General features: G+C 36.8%; 1 protein-coding gene across 1 annotated transcript; it reads right to left on the bottom strand.

Moving 5' to 3' along the window:
* Positions 1-970: 970 nt before the first annotated feature.
* LOC137385905 (F-box/LRR-repeat protein 7-like) lies at positions 971-13,794 on the bottom strand. Its single transcript, XM_068072513.1, has 4 exons — positions 13,615-13,794; positions 12,319-12,436; positions 9,913-10,671; positions 971-2,227 (listed from the first exon to the last, which is right to left on the bottom strand). Exons 2-4 carry the CDS (start codon positions 12,425-12,427, stop codon positions 1,485-1,487), a joined length of 1,611 nt encoding a protein of 536 aa, XP_067928614.1. The 5' UTR covers positions 12,428-12,436; positions 13,615-13,794; the 3' UTR covers positions 971-1,484.
* Between the last annotated feature and the right edge of the window lie 2 nt (positions 13,795-13,796).

Raw genomic sequence — 13,796 nt, 5'->3', positions numbered from 1 at the left:
GATTGTTGTAAATGCTTTCAAAAGCTGTCCAGCATTGAAGATTTAGATTTTTACGACTGGTCAAAAATGTGTTATGTAAATTGTCTCCTCGCAATGCTTGCATCAATATCAGATATTTGCTGAAATCATGTTTGATATATGCACTCTGTTGGAACTTAGTGTACAATTTGTAAACAACTCATAACAAACCTAGGGATTGGAGGGATAGGACTAGGACGGGTTAAGACTCCTATTCATAGAAAGGATGTGATCAGAACTTTTCCAAATAAAACAATTGAATTGGCCAGTGATTTAGTAAAGTTAATAAATTGGTGTACCTCAATGGCACTGTAGAAAGACAATATGAAAGATACAGCGCATTTTGGAATATGTATACACAGTATATATAATATGATACAGTGTATAATATATGACTACCACACATGTTCAAACCCATAAACAATTGTTTTTTTAAAATAATAATTTTTAGTTAATCAACCAGTGTCAGCTGTTAGGCAGCTATAAGCATTTTGTCAAGATCTTGAACAGTACTGGTAATCCACAATCAGTCTAGTATTTTTCCGAGATGAAAAAGCAATTATGTGTGCAACCATTGACTGATTGCTAATACAAAAAGAGGGCTCGAGATATGCAAAGTTTGCTGCCAAACATATTGCCAGACAGCTTGTCACTATCATATTTATAGAACCATTGTATGATTGGACTATACCAGCGAGATGGAACACTCTGTGAACGTTATCTGGAACTCGCATATCTGTATAAGATACTCTACAGAACATCAGCGCTATCCTTTTAAAAATATACATGTATTAACAATTTTAGCTATTTCAATGTTTTCAAGGTTAACAAATTGGCATAGCACCTGCATGCAAGAGAAGGTATGCTTTGACATTTCTACTGCTTGCAAAATAGCCTTAACAGCCTAGCCTGTATGCATGTAGGGCAAATTAGCCTGTGATATCACGGCAACTACAGGCAGTGGACGAAATTTATTGATTACCCTTATGTAGTTCATTTCTGTAAAAAATTAAAAGTAACTTTCTCACAGTTTCAACTGGCAGGAAATAAATATAATAGGTAACAAGAACTCTACCAATATTATGATAAGCAGACCTAACCTAAAATACCTTTGGTTAGCACAATATGGATAAGTCAGCCCGCAGAGCTGATGGCAAAAGCACTTAAACCTGCTAACCTATGCAGCACCGCAGCAGCGCATATATTTAACCTTGAAATTTGAGCAACTGTTTGTTTATAAAATGGAGGCAAAGCTTGGAACAATAAACTTAAATTATACAAACACTAGAGGACACACAAAGAGCGTCACATCTCGTGATTCCAGTACATCTTTTAGCGAATAGAACACAAGTTTTACAGATGTTCGCAACAAAAGACAGGAGAAGATAATCTATAATACAGTAGCTTGGAAGAACTTGATGGGCGAACATGTGACATTTGTGGCAATGATAAAAACTTTTGCTACATTAATAAAAGCCAGGATTGGTATGCTCAATGATGCATCTCTTCAACTGCTTCTTGATAGCTCTGTAGGCCTCGGAGGAGAGATGACAATCCTGTATATTTAGATGCTGCAGATGCTTGCAACCTTTAGCTACCGCCAAAACACCGGCATCAGTGATAGCATCACACGATTTAACACTAAGCTTCTTTAGCTGCGAGCAATGACTGGCAATCATAAACAGTCCGTCATCTGTCACATCACACTTGCCAAGGTCAAGCGATCGCATACGAGAACAGTTTTGAGCTAAAGACTCGATCGATTCGTCTGAGACTGCTTCGCAACCCCTAACGTTAAGATAGCGTAGCTTTCGACAATGCTTGGCTATGTACTTGATTCCAAGATCAGATACTTTGTCGCATTTTGCAACGCTCAAATACCGAAGGTTTAGTTCTAACTTGGACAATCCTCGCAGACCGTAGTCGCTGACTTTTCGACAGTCACTCACAGACAACTCCCGTAACATATTACAGCTATTGGCTAGGTAATGAATACCATCATCTGTGATTTTGGTACACCTTCGCAGGTAGATATACTGTAACTGTGAACAATAGGAAGCTATAATCTGCATGCCGGAATCATCTAGCAATGGACAGTCAGTTAGGTCTAACAGCCGGAGTAAGATCTGTTTGCTGAGACTTCCATTTGCCTGGTTTGCTTGGGTCAAAGCCTCTGGAGTCAGACTGATTGACGTAATTGACACACAACCTGCAAAAACAGTATATAAACATGGCAGGATGATGAGCAGCAACCTCTGAACAAAACTGAAATAATACAGGAACAGAGGCAATGAGATTGTAATTAGTATATTGGACATCAATTAGACACATTATACGCGTGCACCTGGCTCTAAAGACGTCATACCGGGTAAAGTTGATGAAAAATATAGTGTAGCTGCCAAGCTGCCACGTGTTGTCTATAGCAATAGCATTCGGGGTTTCTTGACACAACGGGAAACCATTGAGGTGATATGAAATTATAGCTAAGTGCAGCAAGCTGCAGCGGTTGAACGAAAATATCCAACACCATATAACACATTTGTCACAATTGTCTGAGTGTACATGATAGGAAGAACTAAGTGTAAGATTCACTTCTAATGTAAAGCTTAGTTGTTATGAGAGATGCTTTGGGACAGAATTTCTCTCTGTTCACATAATATAATCACTATGTTTCCATGATACAGATGATGCGCAAGTCTGCATCATCGACAAGATGGAAACGACAAAAACTCACAAGTCAAGCAACTTTTGTTACGCGCAAATTTTTATCGAATGTTTCATGCTTGCGAAAGATAAAAATGTCACTTGCGAATGATGTGCAAGAAAATGCAGTGATAAGCTATTCCATTTTAAACATTTTTCTACTTTGGATATCTTTAATTTGATTTGAGCAGTTCCAAATGCTGCTAAGCGTGACGAGACTGTGTCGGTAATTATTGACCTATGGCGCAGAATATCTTTTTTTAAACAAAGCACCGGCGTTAATCCACATCATGGGTATGTCCATTGAAACAGTTATTGCATGGTAACTCAATGTGCGCACAATTCCAAATCTGCACCATGCATGTCATGGAAACATAGCGATAGCAAAGTAATATTGCGCGATATGATGGTGAGGTTGTTGAAGAATGCTTCAGAAGGATGTCAATAAATGGGAACATGCAGTAGCTTAGGATAATATAAAAATACTACCATTGCAAGCGAATCGGATAAGCAATAGCTTACGTAACATATATTACCTAGCGCTTAAATTGCAAATTAGAAATTTTCTTCTCTTTTCCCACATTTTAGTATATATATTATACGATACTCATTGTTCCAACGACATAGAGCTCAGAACATGCTAGAATGATTTTACTGTTGGAAAGAATATATTAGTGTCCTGAAGTAACATATCAAAGTATTATACCCTAACTATCCAGACCCTAGTTAATTATTTGCATTGTGTACAGCGCAGCTTGTCTTGCACAATCGAACGTCAATACAAAATTCTCAGCAATTACTAATGCAAATGCTGGGAGAACTTGCGCGCTTTGCCAGCATTTATTACCCTACTGATGCCACATGATTGGCTCGCTAGCCTCGTCACACCCCTTGGTCATGAGTACGCCTCGATGGAGACTTGGATTCAAAGAATTTTGGTGTTTGAAGTTACTAATTAATGCATCAAACTGTATAAGCTTATACCTTTGCCAAAAATGCTCAGGCAAACCGCTTGGAAAGTGTTCTTAAGAAGAATTGTACACCCTCTTGAACACTACTGGACACTTGTAATTAGGAAGATTAAAAAAATATACTGTAATTCTATTAATCTACCACATTCTCTCTTCAAGAATCTAGCAATACAAGTCAACCTTGACTTACGACCCCCGTGCCATATAAATTCTGTGATACATGACATAAAATCCGCACAGAATTTTGTCTCGACACCCCAATAATTGTAAATCAGTACATCTATACGCAGCTCTCCTTCGCGAACAGTGTTGAAAAAAAATTTAACAATGCTTCCTTTTTAGGACTAAAATCATGGATCCCAAGAAGATGGTACAATTAGTGGTGTAAAATGGCAATATTTATCTTAAAAGTAAAACAGGAAATAATAAAAACATTCGATTATTTAAAAAACCTGCAAAGCAATCTAGTAGTTATCATGAGGAAGAAAGTGTATGTGATGCAAAGAAAGCTTAAAACTAGAGAAAGTGGTAAGGCTGGCTGTGATAATTGAAGATAAAAGGCAGAAAATATTCGATATAAAAATAAAAATGTATAATTGCGTTATATTAATTTAAGGTTTATGTAGTCTAAGTTGTTAGACTAGCTCTGTATCTATATCAGCACCTCAATTGGCATATCTTCAATGTAACAACAAAGTAACAACGAATGTGAAACGAATTAAACTGAACACGATGTATTTCTTTCTCTAAGAATATTTGCTCTGACATACGATGGTTTTGACATACAACACAAATACTGTAACTTATTAACTTCGTCTGTCAAGGTTCGACTGTGCTGAAAGAAAATGTTAATCAAGCGGCGAGCTGACGAACAAAAGAAAGTTTGTTTACAAACTCCCAGGTATCAATTACATTCATTATTAAAATAATATTTTAATAAAGAAACTGCAAAGCAGGGGGTAGCTAAACAATATTGTACCTATACAATACTTTACAAGGTCTTTCTTTCTTCTTAATCAAAAGGTACTAGAGTTTGTGTGTACAATGGGTATACTGTATTCGGGTACAGTCACCAATTGATTCGATGAAGGCTAGACGACCTATGAAGCGTTTGAGTCTGATATACCTTCTAGTAAATGTACTCCCGTTCTCGATCTGCACTGCAAGCACTTTTGCTGCATTAATATATGCAATCAGAGAAAACAAACTTGCTGACTACTTTACTAGGGTATGTTCCTGTAGAGAACCTGAACACGATGCCATGCAAAAACATCCCCCAACGTTTTGCCACATTCTACTGTACCTCCAGCATTTATAATAACATTCTAAGCAATTAATATTATAAACAACCCAAATCACAATGACTTGTACACTCCTGAACCACATCTCAGAACTGACAGCTGTCGCATAATCACAGCGACTTGATCAAGATGGAGATGAGCGAACTAACTCCAATGAATTAACAAGCCTCCGTGAATTGACTGCCAGCCACAATGGTCTGGAAGGTCCCAGTTTCCTGTAAGCTAGCTTGTTATGATCTAATAACTCTGCATGTTGAGAGACAGAGAGTACAACGTACGAACACAACCATACCAATACCTACAACCCCAAATACGCAGCCTCTCTGATAAATGGTAGGGTAGTACGAGTGACCATATGGTGCAATGCCAGAGGCAAGTGAAATTGTGTAAGAATGCTATGCATGGCCTACAGCTGCTCCCTAAAACCAACAGGCATAAAGTGAACATTTAATGCAAGCCAATTTGTAAACATGTCATTTTCAGTGCTGAAAATAGATGCCTAATTGGAGAACCAATGGGCAGTATTTAGCAGCGGTGTCGCATGTAATATACAAAAATGCTTGAGAAACCGAGGATTCGCCACAAAGTAGATAACAGCGTAGACAAGTATTTCAACTATCTCGCTCTGCAGAGCCCTTCACCTCTGCTAGAAGTGAAAGCATTAGTATCTGAAGAAAAGGCTGTCTTGGAGAACGAAAAAAATGTTTTTTTATACAGCCACGCATAAGATGATAGGTTGTGTTTGACGGTCAAATTTGTGATAAATACACAAAATGAAACAGATGTAGCAGAACAAGTGTGATTGCGTATTCCTGTCTGACCTATCTTGACAGTCCGCTAGTGTCTAGGACCACAAGTTAAGGATAATGTATACACATCATGAATGTTGGTTGTTAATGATACCAAAAAACTTCACACTTTTGAACAAAACATATTTTAAAATTGACTTGTTGAATAGCTACGGAAGGTGATTCCAAGATTTACTATCCGATTAATGAGGCCAACTTGAGGTTAGCTAAGATTGGGGGACAGAGAACTACCAATTTAGGTTTGGACTGTGAACGTTTGGGCTTGTAAGGTTTTCGGACTAATAAAGAAGAGCTTTTACGCGTAGCTCAAATATGTTACGAAAAATTTAACTTAATTACTGCATAACGATATATCTTGACTAAACGAAATATACCAGCTATACGTAAGTGCAGTATGGAAATGATATTATTCTAATAGTAGATCAATAGCCTAAGGAACACAGCTTATTTCACAGAAGACAGGCTTTGGTTGACAACTGACATATCAATTGTTAAATGTTATCCCTATGCAACTTTTGGAGACCAACGCTATCAATAGTTAGCTAAGCCTATCAGTAGTGAAGATTGCTCAACTGTAGTGTTATCCAGATAATAGAACTTTGATAAAAACCGAGCTATTAACAAGATCAACAGCGTAGACTAAAGGGTGGCAGTTTCAGGGCACTGCTGTTTGGCAATGGGCATCATGTGACCATACAGGTCGACACTACAGACAACGTTTTTTTATGATTCATCAGCCACCCTTGCGACTAGGCAACTTCAGTACATTCCAGGATATGTTCTCCAGATGAATGCACTTCTTATTTTTTATTAGTTATTGTTATAATAATGGTGAGCTTTTTATTTCTCAAAACTTTAAAAAGCATCTTCCTTTTTGACTGAATCAGCCAGTGACATGCGAGCAATAAAAAAGCTTTTCAAACAAACACCAACAGGCTAGACAGGCTAGACCTAGCACCCATGACATTAACAACATGTGCCGGGCTAGTATAGGCCTAAGTAGCTACCCCTTGAACCCTAGGAATTTGACCAACTGCGACGATGTGAAGGTCTGCAGTAGTACACACATGTACAATCTTAATATCACAAATATGAAATCTTACATATGATGATTTAAGCCCGAAACAAAAAATTAAAAACGCAACTTCAATCGCCTAAGAGATAAAGGGACAAACAGAATATATGCTTATAAGTTCAAATTATTAGCGTATTATGCTGCTTGCAAGCATTTCGTCAGAGAAATTGTGTGAAGCAATGGAGCCAGGTACATGTACATAATGCCACTGCTGTGGCGTGCTGAGCAGTCAGCAAATGCTTGTCATTGTTTAAGATACGAGGGGGGGTTACGCCTGACACCCTAACCATCCAAGAATTTACTCGAGGTTCGATGATTAGTAAACAAGAGAGACCTTAACAAGGGAGTTCTTAAAACACAATATGTTAGAGTGATGTGATTAAGTTGATCTGCAAGATTCTTTTAATACTAATTACCAGAGGTTTATTAAACTACCACACATATCATTTCTCAAAGTGACTAGCCTCTAAAATACATCATCTTTTGCGTGATTATCAAGTAGCCTATATTAACTTCGAACAAAAAATTATGTAGCAGACAAAATTATTGGTATTTCGTTATTGTAAAATGTTGACATACAACGTCAATCCGCTCTATGTTTGCTACCTATGCTAAAACCTTAATGCGTTGGAACAAGACTTTCATTATATGCAGTTTTGTTTGATTAGCTACAAAGCTCAAAAACGAAACAAATGCATTTCATAACACTATGAAAAAAATTAGATGCAAAAAATTCAATTATATGTAAAAACTATATCCCTGCAACAATAATTAATGAGTTTTTTATTGTTAGCTTACTTTAGAGATGCGTTTAGGCTCAGCAATGGCTAAGGTCAGTGGTAGGGTAACAATCCACTCATTATGAAACACGATGTGTAATATTTTTACTTTGTCACCTTTCCTTTAAATTTTTGATATCGTACATTGAAAATTATCCCATATACAGAGACAAATATTTGATCAGACTTGAAATAGTATGCTGAGGCTTATTTGAACATAGGTTTTATCTAAGTGATAATTTTATTATGGCGACAGGAAGTTTTTGCCTCACGTTTGAAGGTTGGAAGATATTGTTTTAGCAAGTCTTAATCACAGGAGTATAATAATCCTCAAACAACATTAAGGCATTAATGTTAACTAAGGCATTAAGGTAAACACATCTACCAATCAGAGTGTTTCGGTGCATTTCCGATATTGAATGTTGCACTACACACAAGTTGGCACGATTACGGAACCAGTTAATTCAGTGTAAAAAGTTTATTGCAAGTCTGCCTAGTTTAGATGCTTTTGAGAAATCAGTAATTTACTTACTGTTGAGTTTTCATATCAAATACGATCACTCACAACTATTGATTGCAAGGATGTCTATAAATTTTGCGCATGATGATAATAAGTAAAAACAATCCACTCATTATGATTTAACCTGCGCCGTGATAAGTTGTCACAGTGATATAACCTAAAATTGAATGCCACTTCTATTTGAAGACTACTTCTATTTGACCGACACTACTTGACATTCTTAATTTTTACAAACCCATAATAGCAAGTGATAAGTAGAAAAGTGTTCACAAAACTGTACTAATAATGACTCGATTAAATCAATAACAATTAATTCGTTCGTTGTTTCTGTTCGTATCGAAGTCCATTATCCAACTCTTTAGGTTTTTTTGGTTAAAAACTGATTGCAACACCAAAGAAATAATTAGTAAGTGTATCAGGCTAATAGTAGTTCCTTTTTTAATGCGGCCTCGATACTTCGATGAAAGTTTTTGCATGAAAAATGTGCTACTACATATTTTGTGGCTAAATTTTTTAGACTACTTTGATTACACACAGTTTCTCTTTATTTGTGCTAAAAGTTTCTATTCCAAGTGGCATCGCATGAAAGTTTTGTTCTGCTGAAAAATTGTTTGGACGCTAATATCGACCAGCTCAGCTGTCCAAAAAATAGGTTGAGGTCAGAAGACACTGCGGAAGGTATTGAACAGTAAGAAGAACGTGAAATGGTTTCAAACAGAAGCAACCATCAGAATGCAACTAGCCGAGCAACAATGTTAATATTTTTGTTTTAAAATTGTTAATATTAGTTTTAAAATGTTAATTTTTGTTGCCACAGGTATTATAGGTATGGTTTGTTTATATCACTTATGCTTGAATATATGTTTGTAGCATTTGATAGATTATTATTATAAAACTTATATATTTTTAGATTTATAGCATATTATTCAATAGCATCCCTGCAGTGATCCGAAGTCAGCTTACAATGGATCGCCGCTCTTAACTCCTGTTCTATTGTACATAAAAAGCCAGATTTGGCTGCAAACTGTAACAAACGTATCGATGAGTACACCGAGCTGTTATGCAACCTTATTAAATGTAATTATAAAATGAAAACACGCCTTCAAATTTGAAATGAAATAAAAAACTTTAAAGCTTCAACAAATTGCAATGCAGGCTGTAGGATCATCGGAGGTTAATTGCAAATAATAGATATCAACTTGTAGAGACACGTATCAGCTTATTTTTGCAAAGTTATTTGAAGTTAGCAAATTTCTTGCGTCCAAAAGAGTTAATGTCGCACTGCCTAAACGAGAGTGCAAAATATAGGCGACATTCGATTTGCCCGTAAAATTCATTTTCTCAACATTTTGACGAGGTGTTTGAAAAATACAACGCCACCCTTTATTTTAAAGTCACCTCCAATAAAGCGCCACTCTGAGAAAAGGGTTAAAAAATGGAACGCAAGGCGCTAAAATAAAGGTTTTACGGTATCCTTTAAACTAGAGAATCTTCTCTATGCAGTAAACGTGCTTTCCGACTCTACTCAAAAATCATGTAGAGGCAAAAACGACTAAGCACTATAGCTAGACCTATTCGTTGAACAATTGTTGATTTTCGGTAAAAGGATTCAATTCAAGGATCTAATCATAAATGACTTTCCGAACAGCCCAACTGGCACATCACCAAGGGTCAAGACCCCAGCATTGCTGTATGCCAACTATTACTGAAAAAACTGATAAAACCTCTGCACGTACCTGTGACGTTTAGATGTTGTATGTTGGTACAATTGGAGACAACCTGGCTAAGAGCCATGTTGGAAATATTACTGCAGCCATTCAGCTCAAGATGGGTGAGCTCTGGGCATCGTTTAGCGATCAAATGTAAACCTTTATCGGACAATCTTACACATTGTTTAAGATTCATCGACTTGAGATTAAGACAGACGTGTGGTGTGTCCTCGCTTAACCGCCTCAACAAAAATCTTAATGCTTTATCTATATTTATATTCTCGTCATTGATTTGTATTCTAGTCCAGAGAGAAGGCTCCCATACAAGATTGTACCAGCGAGAGCATACTCTTGCACATCTACACAAGTGATTTGTTGGCAAATAGGAAAGAATGTTCAGCATCGCCTCGTCTGGCAAACATTTTATGCTCATCCCTCGACTATCGTTTTTCTGCCTCTTCAGGTCGTACGGTGAGTCTCGCCATTGATGCGGCGGTGGAGGTGTGAGCGGGGAGCATGAACCGAATGATGACGCAGCGATGGATGAGTAAACAGGATGTCTGCCTAGCTGCCCAGCCTCAAAGAACATCTCATTACTACTGCTAGACGAAGCATAGCCAGGATTCATCCTGTTAGACCGAGCTTCATCAGTGTCTGGGGAAGAAGACCTAAGCTTGTAGGTACTCAGACTAGAGTTGCTACTGGATGGTGGTCGATGCCATGTTGGACTGTCACTAGCGATGCCAGAACTTGACTCTATTGGCGAGTCTATCAACTCACTAATGTCTAAAACGTTCAACAAACAATAATTAGCAACTACTACTATTGCATCAGAGCAGATATTGTAATAGCAAGATTCGGGCAAGACCTACTGGCTTCCTAAAGGGACTATTGTTGGAGTTTGGCCAGCAGCCGGATTCAAGACTTAACAACCTCTTCCCTAGCATCGCTGTCAGCTCATTGTAGTTCAGTGGACATTGTAAAAACACTACCACCAAAAAGGTCAGTGTCCAAAAGATAGAAAATAATACTAATAAGGGATGTGGAAAACCGGGATAAATAACTAGGGGGTTGTCTTTCAGCGAGTAAATATATTGACTGACATCCTCTACAATAAAGAAATGAAGGAGCCCGATAACAGTTCTACAGTAACACTTGCTAAAAACATGCATTTAAAAATACTGTCAAGCCCTTGAAGAGAAGTGATATATCTACATATGCACTGGCATCTACTATTAACACAGCATCCACAAATGGTTCTGAGAAACGTCAACACAACACATTGCAACCTTAGGCATGACATCATTTCTGTAATACAAGTTATCCATATTATATACCATAAATATGCAGGTATACTGATATACATGTAGGTCTGGCAATGGTATAGATATGGATTGAAATGTTGAGATGGTCTAATGACAAGCTACTGCTATTATAATCAAGCCTTGCTAATCCAGAAGTACTACATATACACCCCTACAAAAGAGAGTCCCAGCCTACTTTAAAAATTTCTCAAAAGCAAGTCAATTACATTAGTTAGAGTCTACGGGAGACCTTGTGTCATGCAAGCAGCACGGCAGCAATTACTACATAGATCTATGGGTATGTCATTACAATTATCATCGCATTATCGTAGTTGACATCAAAAGATCAATATAAGAGGTCATCAGGTCATGGCGGTTTTGAATATCTGTCATTAGTAGCAGACATCTCTGTCATTGATTGCTAGCTCAAATAAAGTTGATGCCAACATTTGTCCACAATTATCAACCCTGACGAGCGAGTAACTTCATTCAAGTAGTACTGAATCATTTCTAGAAAAACATGAAAACTCCCCAGTTGTTACCTTCACACTAGCAAACCTCAAACAATTTTCCCAGAACCAAATGGAGATAATTCTAGACCATATGAGATAAGATGAGCCAAAGTTGAACCTGCAAGACATTTCTGTATATTCCTGGTTAGTTCTGTTGCTCATTGCCTGATTCATATATATAATTTAAAAGGTAAAACCAAATGTTCATCTCAAATAACAAGCAATACAATAGCTATATGTTAAAAAGAACGAACGTCATGCCAATTAGACTTTGTAAAACTGCAAACATTTGCTTTACCTATAAAAGCACTGCTTATTTGAACAGCAGTACAAATAAAGATAAATTCAATCACTTTTATCCATCTGAATTCTATTGACAACAAAATTGTTAGAATCGCATTCTGACATACCCAACTACGTTACGACTCAGTCCTTTTCAGGATTTCTGAAACCACCGAATTCATTTTGAAACCTGCGAATAGTGCCAAATTATAGGTTTAGTAAATATCATTATATGCTTAGTTCGAACTTGATGTTTTCAAAGAGTGTCGCACAGTACACCTGACTTATCAACTAACTTCGACAAAAACAGATGCTTTGGAAAGGTACTCTGCTACCTTTATTGTGAAAGAGGTCATCCATTAGTCCATCCCAGTCAGTAAACATCTGAGGACTGCCTGTCATATACCGAGAGGTAGTAACAGTACTACCTCCACCCTCTGCCATCCTGCAGATCTGCAATAAAAAGCCTGTCACCTTGGTTCATGCCTGGTAACCTATTTTACTATAACACGCTTGTAGTACACATACCTGTAATGATCATATACTAGCCATACCCATGTAATATGTTATAATCTACTCATTAAGTGACGATGTACCTGCACTGCAATGAATGCACTATGTTATACAGTATGTTGACCATGTTCTATTGCAATTTTGACTTTTTGGCATTAAACGTACGTATATAAGTCAATCGTTTTTAACTCTTGGATATTAGAGTTACTAGTACAGAAAATTCTAGGAAAGGCATCATAAATTGCATAAACTAAAATGTGACCAAACTATTTTATTTTATCCAAATAAAATTAGATGATTATAATTATAAAAGCATGCAATAATCACAAGTTTTAGCTATTAATAGTAAATATGTAGCACTTAACATAGCCTGTACTATTTGACCTTATAATGCGAAGTGTTAGTAAAACAATGAGTAAGATTTCTTAGCAATGTCAAGCAGCTGTAATAGTACAGTTTGTGGCAGCCACTTAATGTAACTGTCAAGACTATCACAATTTAAAAAAAAATTGTATTTTTTGAACAATGTTTTAAACGTAATTTGACCACGGTTATGCAATATTGGCAATACAGGCCCTAACAATATAGGCCTACACCGATACATTTTCATTAAACAAAGCGACTTACTCGCGAATGCAGCCAAACTACGCAATAATTGATTATGCAAATAAACGAGAAGTAACCTTGAGTGAATGATGTATGATGGCACATAATTTTAACTGAAATAGATAAATTGTGTATTACCTCCTCATTCGCTTTTAAATAATATTCTAACATATGATTTTATCTTCACAAAATAGTAGCATTAATTTGCTCAAACAAATGGACGTGAGTTCTCCTGCAAACCCTGATGATAAGTTGAACCAGTTATGTAATTAAGCAACCTGAACGCTCCATTTACGTATTTAAAAGTGATCAGTTGTATAAGATGTATGACACGCGGTGTTATAGACAACAACCATAATGTAAATAGGCATTGTAGTTTATTGTTAAAAGCCTAAACTAATTACGTAGCTAGGCTTACCAATGGGAGAATTTTAACAAAACGATTAGGCTCACTCGTGCAGTAAAATAGTTGTTATGCCAAGCAAGCAGAACCATAGTTTTTTACAACTCACCTTATTATCACCGCGTGTTTAGTAACGAGACTCAATATATCGTCAAATAAAGCAGAGAATAATGTGAAATGTTGTTCGCTAGAGCGGTTATAACATTACGTGCAATGGTTGAACAAATGGAGTTGACATAAGGCTCGAAGTATTGTGGCTAACTTCGGAGCTCATCTGTTACTTTAGCGATA

Source organism: Watersipora subatra, chromosome 1, assembly GCF_963576615.1.
Source record: "Watersipora subatra chromosome 1, tzWatSuba1.1, whole genome shotgun sequence".
Taxonomy (NCBI): Eukaryota; Metazoa; Bryozoa; class Gymnolaemata; order Cheilostomatida; family Watersiporidae; genus Watersipora; species Watersipora subatra.
This window is presented reverse-complemented; position numbering and strand designations above follow the sequence as displayed.